This window comes from Cinclus cinclus, chromosome 6 (assembly GCF_963662255.1).
Source record: "Cinclus cinclus chromosome 6, bCinCin1.1, whole genome shotgun sequence".
Taxonomy (NCBI): Eukaryota; Metazoa; Chordata; class Aves; order Passeriformes; family Cinclidae; genus Cinclus; species Cinclus cinclus.
The window spans coordinates 8,865,462-8,881,746 of NC_085051.1; the positions used below are offsets into that span (position 1 = coordinate 8,865,462).

Below are 16,285 nucleotides of genomic sequence, written 5' to 3' on the forward strand. Positions count from 1 at the left end.
TATTAAGAGAAAGAATGTAGATAGTATCTGGCAGATAAGGAGTATAAAATGGATTATTCACTTTGTTCAAAGGTTTTACCTCCGAAATAGGAAAAATAAATCAGCTTTTTATCACTTTTATCACCCTCAGTATATGCATTAGGCACCAAGCCAGGCACCTGCCGCAGTAGGATCTGTGACTTTTTCTTGTGTCCCCTGCCCTGCTGTTGTTGGGCAGGGGAAAGTTCCAAGGTTTGTGAGCGCTGGCCTTTCAGGAACTCGGCTTCATGGTTTCTCACAGAAACCTGTAGTTTCCAGCTGGCATAAAAAGACCGGAGAGCAGCTCAGACTTTTCCCACAGGTTTTATTATCGTCCCTGAAGGGGTCAGGCTACAAATCGAAAAATGGGGGAATCACACATGTACTTTTATAGGGTTTGGGGGGATCACAAGTAAACCAATGGAAAAAACGTTTAACACATTTTGGCCAACTACATTATCTTTCTTTGTTTGGGAAAACCAATTATAAAGAATCAAACCTAACCAATAATATTCTAAAAAGATTAAGAAGACCTTACATTTTTTTTTAACCTGAGTCATTCTAAGCAAGTAGTTTTTCTTATCTCAAAGGAGGTTCCAGGGGGCCCTCGCAGGGCTGTCTGCAGAGGGATTCGTCTCCTCTACAAGTATCGAAACTTTGTGAGCGTAGCCACAGAATTCAGAAGTGAGTGCTTTTTTAAGATTAAAAATTCCAGTCACCAAAGAAAGGCTCTTTACTATTGAGCGCATAGGACAAAGTGAGTGAATCACCTGTACCCCATTTCAGGCACCAACACAAGAATGAGCCCGTATATATTTATACACGAACAGAATTTATATAGTTACATGCTGCTGGTTTTGATTTTGCAACTTACAAACATTTTTTTTCCCCATTGAAAAAAAACCCTGCCTCAGACGTGCAATTTTCACAGTGCCGAACCTGTAACTTCTTGTGTCACTGAACATCGCCTCCACCATGAGAATACAGCTGAAAAATCCCTTTCGCAGCTCCATATTGGTGAATATGGTGAATCTCCCAATTCCCTTGGAATTCCAAAGGAACGCGACAGCGCCGCCAGCCTCTGCCCTCACAGCGTGAGAGTGGGCGGGGCCCCGATTATTATTGACGTAGATTTGGACCAATCAGAACCGGAGGTGGCGGCAGAACGCGATTCTATTGGTGGCGGAGGTAGCGGGGGGCGGGCGCAGGCCGGGAGCGGAGCCGTACCGGCGGTGCCCCCCGCTACCCGCGGCTGCTGCGGGCGGGACGCGGTGGCGGCGCAGGGTCTCCGCGGGGTGACAGCGTGACCGGGCCACGGCGGCACTTCCCCGCCGCTGACCTCTTCGCCGGCAACCGACACGGCCCCGCCGCTCTCCTCCGCTCCGCCCTTGTTCCCTCGGGGGTCGCCGGAGACTGCAAAATGGCCGACGGGCGGGACGACGCGGCGGACCAGCTGAAGCAGTGGAAGATCCACCGGGGTTCGCAGGTACCCGCCGGGCACCGCCGCTCCCCGGTACCCCCGTGCCTCGCCCCGGCGCCGAGGGCGCAGAGCCCCGCGGGGTTCCGCGGTCCCGGGACAGCGGCGGAGAGCGAGGCGCCCTCGGCCCGCTCCGGCCTCGCCCCCACGGCTCGGAGCCGCGCCCGGGAGCAGCGAGGCCCGGAGGGACGGGGGCTGGCAGCTGGCCCGCGGCGATAAGGGCGGTCAGCGCTGCCTGGACCCCGCCGCTCCGTCCTGACAGCCGCGGGGTTGCGGTGCGCCCCAGCCGCGGGTAGCGGTGGCGCTGGCATTTTAACCTCTTAAATCAGAAATTCGCGTTCCGGTTTGCTGCCTCGGCGGCGGAGGTCGGTGGTGAAAATGTTAGGGAGTGACAGGGGAATGATTAGGGGATAATAGAAAGGATAAAGCGCGTTCAGCAGTTTATGCAGGGCCAGGAGTTTGGACTCGGTGATCCTTGTGGCTCCCTTCCAGCTCAGCATATTCTGCGTGGACTTGCTGACCAGACCGAAGTGAATTTCTTAGGGAGAAATTGTTCCTTGTGAGAGTGATGAGACCCTGGCGCAGGTTTCCCCGGGAAGCTGTAGCTGCCCCATCCCTGGAAGTGTTCCAGGTCAGGTTGGACAGGGCTTGGAGCAAATTGGGATAGTAGAAGGTGTCCCTGCATGTCCCCCATGACAGTGTAACTCAATGACCTTGAGGATCCTCTCCAGCCCAAGCCATTCCATAATTCTATGAGGTGGACTGGGACAAGTGGTTGATTGAAATTGTAAGGGAGTATAATGAACAGCGTGGCACTCAGTCATCTGGAGACATAAAATAGACCCCAAAATATTCTGGTAAATGTATAAATGTTGTAAGAGTTTAATTCCTGTCTCCATCAAATCACTGTGGCAGTTTCCACATGTGGTTTCTGACAGAAATGTGTATTTGCTACTAGATGCGCTTCCTGCTGGGTTTAAGCAGCAATCTTAAAAGATGCAAGTGGATGTCTCAGTTCCCGCTGGAGCTGTGAAGTCATCTTAATTTTATTTTTTCTCTTGATTCTCGAAGGAACAGTATGAAAACTACCTGATGACTTGTGACTCCATCATATCCTAGCATGTGTCATAATAGTTCCTTTTTTATGCATGAGTAATTCTTTTTGTAGGGATGTCGGCTTTTCTGTAGCAAAGCAGTATTTGAAAAGAGGCCAAGATTGATTTGGAGATGGGGAGGTAACCCAAAGTCTCAGTTGCATAAGGAGTCATGAGACTTTAAGATAGAAGGTATGGAGGATTTATTAGAAATTTAAAGTGAGTTGTATAAGGTACAAAGTATCAGTAATGCCTGGAAGTGTGTACTTTGATGTGTGCTGGTTACCCCAGCAGTGACTAAAATTCTCCTGGCATTGCTTCCCTTCTTTTTGTCGTGGCAAGTTAGTGCTGTAATGAAATATTGGTTTAAAAGTTCTTACCTATCAAGGTTTGGGCAGTATGTAGCTCCCAACCAGATGAAAACACAGGCATCAAACAAACTCAGGTCCAAAAATAGTATGAGAGTTCTTTAAACTATGGTGTGGGGTTTTTTTCCTCTCTAGAATTTACTTTGTGTGCCCCGCATAACATTATCCTGAAACCAAAGTGAATATCTGCTTCCACTAAATAAAGGAATATTCTTTACTTCTAATGTGAACACTAGAAAGTCTGCCTACACAAAGGAGACTCTACCACCACAAAGCTGTTATTTTTTTTTATAGCCTTAATGTCAACAAGTTGTGGTTTTAGCAACTACTTCTGGTGGCCCTAAATACTGGCTTTAGAAAATAGTGTTGCCTGTAATAAATAAGCAGTTTCTACTCTTGCCTATTTCCTGTGGCAAACTATAGATCACCTTTTGATTTAAGCAGATGTTTCTTTGACTTGAAATACGAATTTAACTTTAACTTTGCTGTAAGTTTCTGAACATCTTGTTTATGTTTGTAACCTGTTACATATTGTCTTTTAAAACGTTTGTGCAGATTTCAGTGTAGGTGAGGATTTCAGGCATCCTAAAGGAGTTGGATTTGTGCTTTAAGCTTTATGCTAATGAAGTGGTGAGGGAAGACTAAAGAACGTGGATATTTTGGGAATTCAAGCCAGCTGGAGTAGTGTGTGTTGCACATTAGTAGCAACACAGTGGGAATGCACTTATCCTGTCAAATGTCTTTTATGTGGTTATTCAGGGATGTGAGTGAAAGAAAGGTGTCTGGAACTCCTTGTGTTCTCTGCCTCATCCAGAGCTCTCGGTGTGGATGTGAATAATTGTTCTTTCCTTGCCTTTGTGGGTTGCCTTTTTGGGGGAAAAAAGTCTTCTATCAGATGGGAATTTTGTCCTTTTGCAGTAATTAACCCCTTTAAAGCAGAATTTAGGGTGAGAATTGGAACCCCGTGAAGTTGCTGTTAGAGTAGTGAAGCCTTTTCTCATCAAGAATTGCTTCTTCCTTCTCCCCTCCATCCCTTTTCATTTATAGAGCTTTAAAGGAGCAGAATTAGTCAGGAGGGGCTGAGGTAGTTTGTGCTGGCGTGGTTCAGGTGTGTGGATGCTTCAGGTAGGATAGTGTGGGTAGAGGGCCTGCAGGGAATCATGTCAGTTTAGTGCAAAATGTGATGGATTTATTGTTAGCTGGTCGTAATCTGTGACTCTGCTATTTGAACTCATCCTGTTGCAAATTGTCTTCATTTTCTTCATTTTTTCCCTTTGTCCTATTTGTTTTCCTGTTCTTGTAAATCCTTTACAGGGCTCCTAATAATAAATGTACTCCAGGAAAAACTGAAAGCTGTGACCATCAGGTCTCTGGAGCTGATGTATCTTTCTCACTACATTTTCTACAGCACCCAGTTAAACAGGAATTGCCTTAGGAGGAGCATATAACCCCACATGTGATGCAGATAAAATCTTTTATGCTGGAATCCTTTTATGAGAAAGTGGGAGTATAATCAGTTCTAGTGCAGGTGTTTCTCAAAGTTTCTTGTAGGACGTTTCCTGGCAGTAGAGCTTCTTAGGGCTGGTGTTAATTTTAGTCCTTCCATGGTCCAGGAGTCTAAAATTATGATTCCTTCAGTGTTCCTACTTCTATTATTTTCCAAGAGTTTTCCATAACTCTTCCAGATCAACACTAATCACTAAACCCCTTTTAATCTAGCTGTAGCCTCTTTCCTTATGTCTCTACCCCTGTACTGACATTACCTTCTTCTTCCTTTCCTTTCTCCCTTATTTTCCAGCAGCTGCTCCTGTTTTAGTTTTTTTTCCCCCATCCCATATTTTTCTTGAAACAAGATCAGTAGTCTTGAGAAGAAACATTTCTGAACCACAGAAAACATTCCTGGATTTTACATGACTTAAACTCCCCTTCTTAAATTGTCCTAAAACTTAGCTCAGTGATTTAGGTAAACATCTGTATGTTCTGTACCTTCCTTCAGAATCTGAAGTAATTTTGCCACTTCTTGCTGGTGTGTTCTGTGGCATGTAGTGGTTGAACAGTCATGCACATTGTGTGGCTCAGATCCAGGGTTTTGTTGTTTTTTTTTTTTTTTTTTTAAAATTTCTGGTATTGACAGTGACTTTCTCATGACTTCCAGAAGCCAGATGTCCTGACCACAGGTGCTGGGAACCCCATTGGGGATAAGCTGAATGTCCTGACAGTTGGGCCACGTGGACCCCTTCTTGTCCAAGATGTTGTTTTCACTGATGAGATGGCTCACTTTGACAGAGAGAGGATTCCTGAGAGAGTTGTGCATGCAAAAGGGGCAGGTATGTTTAAAATCATGTATTTTCTTTGTGTAAAGAGCTTTTGAGTTAACGTGTAGATTATGACACATAAATTATGTTGCTATTTATAATTTAGTGTTATGAGCTATAATAAATCTATATAAACAACAGTGGTAAGGCCTGGTTTACAAGAACTCAGTACCAAAACTTGAAGCACTGAAAAATTGTTTACAAAAATGAGAGAAAATGTGGTTATAGCCCTTCAGTTTTTACTGTATCTGCTGTAGTCTCTGCTCCTTCTGTCTGTTCCTCCCATCTCTATTTAATGTTGTTTGCATGTTACTTAATAGACAATTTGACTTTGTCTTCTAATGTATGTCTACCAAACCAAGCTGATCATCTAATATTTAAATTTTAAAAACCTAAACCTTTAAAAAAATATTATTGATCTAAGCAAGGTAGAATTAGTACCTTGATTTTTGTCATGCATTGCTCTAGAAGGAGCAAACATGGGACTATATTTAAAAGTGACTGTATATGGGAAAAGTTCCTCTGTGGGAGTGGGAAGGGTTCTGTTGCTTCACCCAGCTTACAGGTGCACCAAAAATTCTGCAACTCATAGCAGGATTAAAGAAATGCCTGCCTTGCTCTAGATAAATACACAGATTTGGGCAGAAGAGCATCTTCTGTGCTGCTGCTGCTGGGAGCTGCTAACAGCTGCTAAGGAGGAGAGAATGAGCAAATAGTTTGTCTTAAATCATTTTCATTTTGTGAAAGTAAATTGAGTGTTTAGGGCATTTTTTTAAACTGGTCTATTTGCGTGTTTACCTTTGGCTTAAAGTTGTATATTAACAACAGACAAGCTGTGAGTGGAAGGAAGTTACCTAGATCTGATATGTTGAACTTGCTGTTCTCCAGGAGCCTTTGGCTATTTTGAAGTCACTCATGATATCACTCAGTATTGTAAGGCAAAAGTGTTTGAGCACATTGGGAAAAGGACTCCTCTTGCCATCCGCTTCTCTACTGTTGGTAAGGCTCTGAATGCAATTTTTATCATTTACATGTGTGCCCTGAGAGCACTGTTTGCACTGTGGGGCACTTAAGGGCGTTTGCAATGCTTTCTTCCAGCCAGTTCATCTTCTCTGAAATTCACTTACATGGAAAACCTTAAGCAGATTTTGCCTCTTTCTGTCAGAGCTCTCTGGAGACACTTTTCTGTCTGAAATGTGAGAGGGAGGGCAGCCCGAGCTGTTTTTTTTTTCTGACATAAGGTTTGCTTTGTTTCTGGTTGGATCACAATCAACACTTGCAAGTTAAATACCTATGATTTGTTAATGCTGCAGGAATGTTTTGGGGATGAATGATGTAAACTAAGAAAATAAACACTCTAAATAAACTCTGATTTCTTAAAGATTGAAACACACAAACTAGCAAAATCCTTAATGCTGTTAGTTGAAGCTAATTGTGATCAGTGGCTTGTCTGATAGAAAAACTATAATTCATGACGTGGATGTATTTACAAGAAAATAAATCTTAATGAGGATTCAGTTCTGGAAGTATTGGAGAGAAAAAAGTAGTCCAGCAGGGCTCAGGGAGCTGCTGGCTTTGGCCTATTGGCTGCTTCCAGTGTTAAATCCTTTAGGATTTAGGGTGTCCTGAGTGTTGTGCAGGGTAAGGACATGGAGTTGAGTTTGAATTATGGGCTGCTGCTGGAGCAGGTTGTTACATCCCTCCCTTCCCTTTGCCTGCCCTGTTTGGACACGCTTCCTCCCTGCTGTTCTGGAATATACAAGGTTTTTAACGAGAGAATGAGCGTCCTACTGATTTCATCACAATTCAGCATTAGCTGTTCTGAGCACTTCTGGAGCACTTCTGCTCAGGTGTTGTGCTAAGCACTTGTGCTCTGATCTAAATTCCCATTGGAAATCCCATCCTGGGTGAAGCAGGAGGAATTAAAAGGATTACAGCTCTTCCATAGTTTTTTTATTAGGCACGCTGGTTAGATTGCTACCTTCCAGATGAGAGCTTTCCCACTGGGATTTGGTGCACAGAAACAAATGTGGGGTTAGATGATTCAGCCTTAAAATCTGATGATGTCTCTCTCTTAGTGATAATGCAAATTCCACTCTTAATTGGTTCAAGTGGATATACTTGTTTTTTCCTTCTAACTGTCACCTGAATGTTTGGCTGGGCTCACACTTTGAAAACTCACAGTGCCTGAAGTATTGTTTAAAATATTCCTAAAATTCCTTGGTGTAGAAAAGACTGTAACAAACCCTGCCCTTTTAGGATTTTATAGCCTATTTTTGGGTTGTATTTATATGCATTTCCTACCCTAACACTTCTGTGTGTTCATGTATTTCTTGAAGCTGGAGAGTCTGGCTCAGCTGACACAGTTCGTGACCCCCGAGGCTTTGCCATGAAATTCTACACGGAGGATGGGAATTGGGATCTTGTGGGAAACAACACTCCCATCTTCTTTATTCGGGACCCGTTATTGGTGAGTAAGCACAGAAGGTTAGGGGACTTCGTGACAAAGCCCAAAAGTTTGTTCACATCTTGTTCTGGCTTCCCTCTGAAGCAAAAGCTCCAGTTTTGACACACTTAAACTTGGTTGTTTGTCAGATTGTCTGAACATTTTTTGTTTGGAAAGATGTTCTTAAACAAAAGTAAATATAAGAACTAAAACTTGATAATTTACGTGGTTTCATACTTTTCACTTGAGCTTTTCACTTAAAGAGCTTCTTGCTAATTCTTTTTATTAAATGTGGGGTTTTTGGTCTTTTGGCCTAAGTTTGACAGCAGTTAGTAGAGGGGCTTTCCTTGACTGCAGGAGTTCTGCACAGATATTTCATAGTATCTCTGTATTCATTTATGAGTCTCAAACACAGGTATACATGAACACAAATCTGAAAAACACACATAAACACAAATCTGAACAGTTTTATCTCTCACCTTATCAACCACAAAAAGAAAGTATTCTTTATCTCTGTTTATTCTAATTGTGAATGTTTGACATTAGCCTCATTTTACTGGTGTGTGAATTAATTTGTCTGCAGGAAGGTTGTGGCAGTATATTTTTTTTTTTCTTGCAGTATTCTTACAGCTTTGTCTTTAATTTTTTTCCCCTCTTTTTTCCCTCCTCCACTTCTGGACAAATTAGTTTCCATCCTTCATCCATAGCCAAAAGAGGAACCCTCAGACTCATCTGAAAGATGCAGACATGGTATGGGATTTCTGGAGTCTTCGGCCTGAGTCTTTGCATCAAGTAAGCTTCTCCCATTACTTTATTTTGTATGATTAAGAAAATCATGTTAGGACAGCAGGTTTTTAACTCTCTATTTTCCATGTTTGATTTAGAAGTCTATATAGTCTTATTTATATTTTATTTAAATATAATTTTAAATTATCCATGCTTACAGGGAGAGTCAGTTTTATTTCGTTAACACTTAAAGTAGAAATTCCTCAAGGAATTCCTAACAACATTAACATAGGTCCCAGTGATGCAGATTAACACAATAAACAAACTTAATCTGGAGTGAAGACTTTCTCCTTGATATGCTGAGCCCATTAATTGTTTTTGATCCTTGTCTTCAGGTGTCTTTCCTGTTCAGTGATCGTGGCATTCCTGATGGCTATCGCCACATGAATGGATATGGATCACACACCTTCAAACTGGTTAATGCTGATGGAAGAGCAGTTTACTGCAAATTCCATGCCAAGGTATTGCTTTTTTTTTTTTTTAAATTGGAGCTATACATCATATTGGATAAAAAACATAAAAATGTGACTTCTCAAGTTTAGTTCAGGCTCAAAGGTATATGGAGTCCTTGTTTAATATGTTTCATACTTTAAACCAATAGAAGAGGCATCTTTCTTCTTGCTAACACAGTAATCAGTTACTGGACTGTAAGAAACTCTTCTCTGGGCATCTTTCTCTTGTTCATGGAGCTCTATCAGTGAACTGATTTTTATCTGGAAGGCAGCTGTTGAATGTACTGTGAATCTGAATTCAAGTTCTTGGAAGTTACAACTTGGACAATCTCATTCTTGGATTATAAATCTTCTTAGAATCCATTCTGATGAATGATACCTGTAGTACTTTCTCCATGCTGTAAATAACTGGTGCTTTTGTTGCTTTTAGACTGACCAGGGCATCAAAAACCTTTCTGTGGAAGAAGCAGGAAGATTGGCTTCTACTGATCCTGATTATGCCATACGGGACCTTTACAATGCCATTGCCAAGGGCAACTATCCTACATGGTCCTTCTACATTCAGGTTATGACCTTTGAAGAAGCAGAGAAGTTCCCATTTAATCCTTTTGATTTGACTAAGGTATGTTTGATACTGCTGGGAATGTTGAGTTTCAGGTGGTTTTTAAGTGTTTTCTTTATTGTAGAGCCATGATGAGCCAGAAATTCCGGAGATGAAACTGTAGTCATGTTGCATCTGATGTTACTCTTCCTCAGGGAAATATGGATAGGGCTTGATTCCAGGTCTGTAGATCCCATGGCACTTCAGAAGTGTGATCTCAGATCAGAGTCACACCCTGAGCCTTGCTAGTCTCATTTTGTCCCAATTCCAATAGCTGCTCCTAGGAATGCCTCGCTGAAAGATGCCGACATAAGCTTGTATTAGATAAACTCATTTTTACCTCTAACACTGCTCTCCTCGAGTGGCTAAAGACCTTTGAACTTAAAAGTGTAGCTCAGATGGCAAAGAAAAGGCAGTTAAGCCAGTTAAGCATTTTGAAGGAGCTGAAAACATTTGTGCCACCAGTTCCACCCACGCTCTGCTTCCCTAGGCAGCTTTTCAAGGGCCTGCGGGTATTTGGTTCAAGTACTCAAGTGCTGAGATTATGCTGGGATGATGAAATAAGTTGCATTAACACTCTGTGTTAATTGCAAAAGGCTCCTTAAAATAAGACGTTTCTCAGTATATGTTAGGAGAAAAGAAACTCAGTAATGTATTTTCTTAATCTAGACTTAAATTGGGTGAATTCTGCCTGGCAATTAAGATGCATAATACTGTAATAACATTGATTTTACTGGATGTGTGCTGTGTCTTACAGGTTTGGCCTCATGGTGACTACCCTCTCATCCCTGTGGGAAAGCTGGTCTTGAACAGGAATCCTGTCAACTACTTTGCAGAAGTGGAACAGATGGCTTATGACCCTAGCAACATGCCCCCTGGAATTGAGCCAAGCCCTGACAAAATGCTGCAGGTAAACAGGAGGTTTGACCTGGGGAGCGCTGGTCGCTTTGCTGCTTGTGAAAGCTTTGAGTTGTCATGCCCCAGTCCTTAACAGGTGGTGGTTAATGTTTGTGATTAATGTTTTAGGGACGCCTCTTCTCGTATCCTGACACCCACAGACACCGCCTGGGCCCCAACTATCTCCAGCTCCCTGTGAATTGTCCCTTCAGAGCCAGGGTGGCCAACTACCAGAGGGATGGACCAATGACTGTTTCTGACAACCAAGGTAGTCAAAAAAATCAGCTTTCAGTATAATGATACTTAGGCATGGGCTGCAGCATTCTCTTCACTTCACAGGAGGCTTATGATCCGTTTATGTACTTGTGTGGAATGCATGTATATCTTCTCTGTTAATCCAGTTAAGGAGACTTGGGATATTTGAATATGGAATGAGGAGTTTGTTTAAAAGCATAAAAGCAAGTGAAGCTTAGGATGTGTTAAAACTTAACAAAAAGACCTTTAACAGGAAAGGAGTTTGTGGGAGAAGACCCCCAGTCAGCTTTTAAAGCCTGACTTGGATATGCTCAGTCCACTTCACTAAACTTTAGCTTTGCTTTCAGATTTCTGAGAGATTGTGAAAGACAAAAGTGAAAATGCCAAGAGTAGAGCTGCCACTTCCCCTCTATTGAGCAGCTCCTGTTCTGTCAGGGTTTGCCCAATAGTGGCTGTTTTCCACCTGAGAGTAAACAAGGATGTACTTAAGCTGTGGCTCATGCCAAAATATGTGTTCCTCTGGGCTATGAATTCAGACACGTGCTGAGGGAGGAGAGGGAAATATTTGAAAAACAGGAATGTGAAGGCAGCTGCTCTTGTCCCAGAACAGATAATGAGTTTATTTTTATGCAGTTCTCTACGTTCATTATGTGTTTAAAATACACCCCCTACACAGGGAAGCATCGTAGTACTTCAGATATGTAAATGACTCTATTTTTATGCTGGCTTAGACTTTGACTGTGACTGTATTATAATTGAGAAATACTGTTGTGAGAGTGGCTGGCTTTTCTTATTTTTGAATCGGGTCAATATTCCCTGAAAAAAGCTGTGGAAATTCTCCTTGTAGCAGATTCTGTTGACTGCTGGCTTGAAGGTGTTGACAGAAAAATTATGTCAGCTGTTTTTAATAAAACAAATTGTAACTGAGTAATTGATTTAGATTCCTCCAAGCAAATAACATCCTTTGTCTTCTGACTTACTTTGAAAGTGCTGCCATCTGATCAAATTGGTTTGGGGATTTTTTTTTATTTTCCCCCACTCCAGGTGGTGCCCCAAATTATTACCCAAACAGCTTCACTGGTCCTGAGGATCAGCCCCAGCTCAAGGAGAGCCGCATGTTTGCTTCAGGGGACGTGCAGCGCTTCAACAGTGCCAACGAGGACAATGTGACCCAGGTGGGGGTGTGGAAAGGCTTTTGTGCTGCTTGGCACACATGAGGAGTGTGTAGGGTGTGTTCCAGTGTGAGTTTTCACAGAATCTGAAATTCACATTGTTACGTAGAGGCTCTGACTTGTCTTCTTGCCGTTAGTGCCTGGAGAAGGAGTTGTTGGCGTGTTTACCAAAGAAAAACCCTCACAGATTTGCTGCCTTTTAAGCATTTTGAATATTTCAAGTGTTGATTGACTAGGAAGTGAAAGCTATTCTTACTCACTTTTGGGAATATTGAAATAAACCCTTTTTTTCCAATGGCCAGGTACGAGAATTCTACCTCAAAGTGCTGAACGAGGAGGAGCGCCAGAGGCTGTGTAAGAACATTGCAGAGCATCTCAAGGATGCCCAGCTCTTCATTCAGAAACGAGCTGTAAGTGCCTTCTTTGGGGTTTATTCCAGGTTTCCTACCAATTTAGTAATGTTGTCACAATGGCTTCTGGAAAGGAAGATCGGGAATTCTCTGAAAAGGCTGGATTTTTTACTTGGGAATTCTTACACTTAAATATGTGCCTATTTACAGAATTTAACATCAGTATATAACATGTTAAAGTAACTTTTTTCTGGGGGGGGAGAATGGGATAGATGTTGAACATGTGTTTAGCTTGGCGTTCAAAAATCAGCTGACTGCCAGAGTAGTTTTTGCCCTAAACAAGAAGGCAGTGAGGGCCAAGGAGGGATTGGACCCTTATCCTTCCCAGGGCAACTTTGTTTAAATTGGGAATGAGCTCTCTGTGGGATAACAGAAATCATGTTTGAAGATGTTCGTATCTTGTTTATAACTGATCAGAATTAAACTTTTTGTCCTTATGATACCTACTGCTTGTAGCCCAGCAAATGTGGTAAAGAAGCATCTTGAAATGGAGGAAAAAAGTTCTTGTTGCCTTTTCTGTTTGTCTTCCTGTGCAGGTGAAAAACTTCACTGATGTTCATCCTAAATATGGAGCCTGTATCCAGGCTTTGCTGGATAAATACAATGCTGAGGGCGGAAAAAAGGTATGGTAATGATTTTTGTAGCTGCATTTTGACTGGCTGTGAATTATTTTGGCTTCTCTTGTAAATCCAATGAAGTGAGAAATTTATCTTGATCCCTGTTTGATCTGAAGGCCAGAAGTCGGTGCTTGTAGGATTGCAAAATAAGGAAGCATCACTAATGCAATGAAATGTTGATTAACTGGTGATGTACAAAGGCTTTGTTTCAGCTGGGGTTTGTAGAGTTTCTGGAAGGTAACAGTATGTGATATAAAATGTGTTCAGGTTGGTTACCCACCCTTTGTGATGATAATGAAACATTGCCACAAGCCTTTCCTGGGCTCAGTGCTTGCTCCAAAGAACAACAACTCGGTTGATTCAGTTTTTTTCCTGCAGTTCTCTACTTTAAATGGCACTTGCTCTGAGTTTTTCTGATGCTTTATTTTCAGGATGTGATTAGAACATACACACAGTCCACAACTCGTATGTCTGTCAAAGAAAGATCCAACCTGTAAGTCTGCAGAGATCTGCTCTGAATTTTGAGTCCTTCCAGCTGCACAAGAACCTCCCAACACTTCAGAGAATGTAGCAGACTTGGGCCAAGCACAGAGTGTTTTACAGGTGTGATTTACTGAGCTCTCAAGTACTGTCTGTGCTGGAAACCAGGTAACACAAGCTTCAATCCTTGTGCCTTTCTACACTAGTGCTTTACTGCTTGATAACAATTTATGGGATTTGTAAACAACTCATGATAGGAAGTTGTCTTTGTTTCTATGAAATTTAATCAAGATACTGCTTTATTTGTTTTGTTGTACAACTTTCCTGCTTAAATCATGCAGTAGGATTTCTATAAGGACACTGTGATTGCCCTCATGGAGAAACTTGTTAAAAAGTTGCTATTGTTCAGTATTTCTAATAAAATAGTTATCTGCCTGTATTTGTAAACAGATCTCCTGAATTTCATTTTTGGCCTTCCAGAAGTGAAATGATACCCAGTAGTTTGAGTAAAATGTTGGTATGTCTCATTCCTTATGATAGAGGTAAAGCTAACTACAAAGTTTAATCTAAATATAGTTCAATTTTATTCCAGATATATATTTTAAGATAATCTTTGCTTGCTAATGCTGTGTTGGGATATAACTGGCATAAGGGAGGTAGCAACAGATATTTTCTTATTCCATGTACTGTTTAACTAAACTGATTACACCTACAGCCCTTTCAGGGATAGAGGAGTAAATTCTTCTTTATAATCTGTAAGAATTTAAATAGAAAAATACTAACATGCCAGATGTTTGAGAAATAAACCTTCATATGCATGAATATTGAAATTCAAGCTCAAGAACTTTCAAAACTATTCCCAGTGGTTGATGAAATTGTTATTTTACTGCAGTAATCTGATGTTGCTCTTTATTGATCAAGCCAGGGCTAGTTTTTAGGGTGATCCTTTTAATTAAAGCAGCATGCTTGTATGAATGTAGATATCTAGAAAATGTCTAAAACCTGATTTGAGGCATACTGTAATGTTACCCAGCATCTGCAGTTTAGTTAAATTGTGCAAAAAAGTTTGGGACCCCAGTTATGGGATAATTATTGTCCAAGCTAAATGCAAAGCATTTCAGAGCCAGCTACTGCTCTTAGCTCAGGGGAATGTAAAAAATACAAATCATAGCAGTTTGGGGGTGATTTGTCAATAATCACTGCATTTCTGGGTCTGCCTTGAGTTATATTTTGACTAGGATTGCTTCCTGATTTAAGTGTGAATTCCTTGGAATGGTAAAAAAGAGTAGATACTATATGTTGTTCTATTAAATTTTGGAGACTTACTTGCTCTGCAATTCATTTATCTACCAACCTGTTGTGAAAAATTAGATGGAGTAGAGGTGCAGTAAAATAATATGAACTGATAACCTGCTGTATTCTGGGATTCCATTGGCTTTTTACCTGATCAGGCACGTGGGATTACATGATTGGGTGGGAATATTTCCCACTGCAACAGAGAATCCTAACAAGTTTGGAAAAGGGTAAAGAAGGCCTGATCTTGTGATTCTGATTGTGTCTGCTAAGTGATTTATATTGTTGTCTTCTTTTATTTCTGAAATAAATGGAATGAGAAATCTCTTGGCAACGTGTTTTCTGTGCAAATGTTTTCAAATACTTCGTGTTAATCCAGGAAGTTCATACGTCCCTTCATCTATTTTGCTGGAGATGGTGCAGAAGCTGTAGGTTGGATGTACTTTTTGCAGCTGCCTTTGTTTTAAAGACTCACATTTTAACCCCACAGTTGTGTTTGAATGGCTTAAATGACCTGTGTTTTGTGCTAAGGTGGCCATGACAAGTGTTGTACAGAAAACTTAGCTTTTCCCAAAGCTGTGGAGAGCATTAGGCAACACTGAAAGAACAATAATACTATTTCTTCAAATAAATAAGACAATAAATCTATTTACAGCTCCTTATCATGATAATAAAGAGACTGTTGACATGACACAACAGCAGTTTTGTTTTGTTTTTGTGTTCTGTTCAATTGAAATCAAACATTCCTTTGCCAGGTTGTTGAAACATGATTTCAGTGAGCTGTAAAGCAGAATTGCTCAGTGTTTTCTTATTACTGTTTTATTTTAGATGCACATCTCTAGCAGTGGATTTGGGAATGAATTTGAAACTAATGTTTGGAAAATTACAGCTTCACCAGGAGTACCTCTTCTTTTAATGGGCCTTCATTCCTTGGTTATTTTCCCTTTCCCAAAATAATTTGAACTTGAATATCCATAAAAACGGAATCACATTTGTTGTAGTGAGCTGTGCCAGGAGATGTGGAAGTTCTTGGCATTGCCAAATGTTGTGTGGGGAGAAAAAGGGTGAGATAGGTTTGGATCAGACTTTCAGTGCTTCAAAGTTGTTGGGAAAAGCCCTGATTTCCTTTCCTTAGTGCAGGTCAGTGATGGGAATTGGCTGCTAAGCAGTGTGTGAGTATCTGTAATTTCAGCTTCCAGCAAACTAATCACTTTGTTTTGCCAAATATTCCATACCTGCTGCTCATCTTGCAGAAAAAGGCTGTTTGTTTTCTGTTTGGAGATCTGATCCATGAATTCTCACGGCCAGGTGAGTCACTATTTTTTCACAAAATGTTTTATGAAGGTGATGAGGCCTTGGCTCAGGGTTCCAAGGGAGCGTAGTGGGTGCCACATCCCTGGAATTGTTCAAGGCCAGGTTGGACAGGTCCTGAGCAACCTGGGCTGGTGGAAGATGTCCTCGTTCACTGCAAGGGGGTTGGACTGAATGAACCCTCTGTGACTCTACACCCTGAGTTCAGTTTGCTGTGGGGTGTGGGGCTCCAGCCCAGCACTGCAGAAGTGAATCAATCCACTGATGTGTGGTGTGTTCTTATCTCTTGCTGA

The 16,285-nt window shown here is 41.4% G+C and overlaps 1 protein-coding gene across 1 annotated transcript; it reads left to right on the forward strand.

The window, feature by feature from the left end:
* Window positions 1-1,221: 1,221 nt before the first annotated feature.
* CAT (catalase) lies at window positions 1,222-15,008 on the forward strand. The gene is made up of 13 exons (XM_062494419.1): window positions 1,222-1,504; window positions 5,113-5,284; window positions 6,161-6,271; window positions 7,612-7,742; window positions 8,406-8,510; window positions 8,840-8,965; window positions 9,387-9,578; window positions 10,315-10,467; window positions 10,584-10,722; window positions 11,754-11,884; window positions 12,184-12,291; window positions 12,828-12,914; window positions 13,340-15,008. The coding sequence occupies exons 1-13, from the start codon at window positions 1,439-1,441 to the stop codon at window positions 13,403-13,405; spliced, it is 1,587 nt and encodes a 528-aa protein (XP_062350403.1). The 5' UTR covers window positions 1,222-1,438; the 3' UTR covers window positions 13,406-15,008.
* Window positions 15,009-16,285: the final 1,277 nt, after the last annotated feature.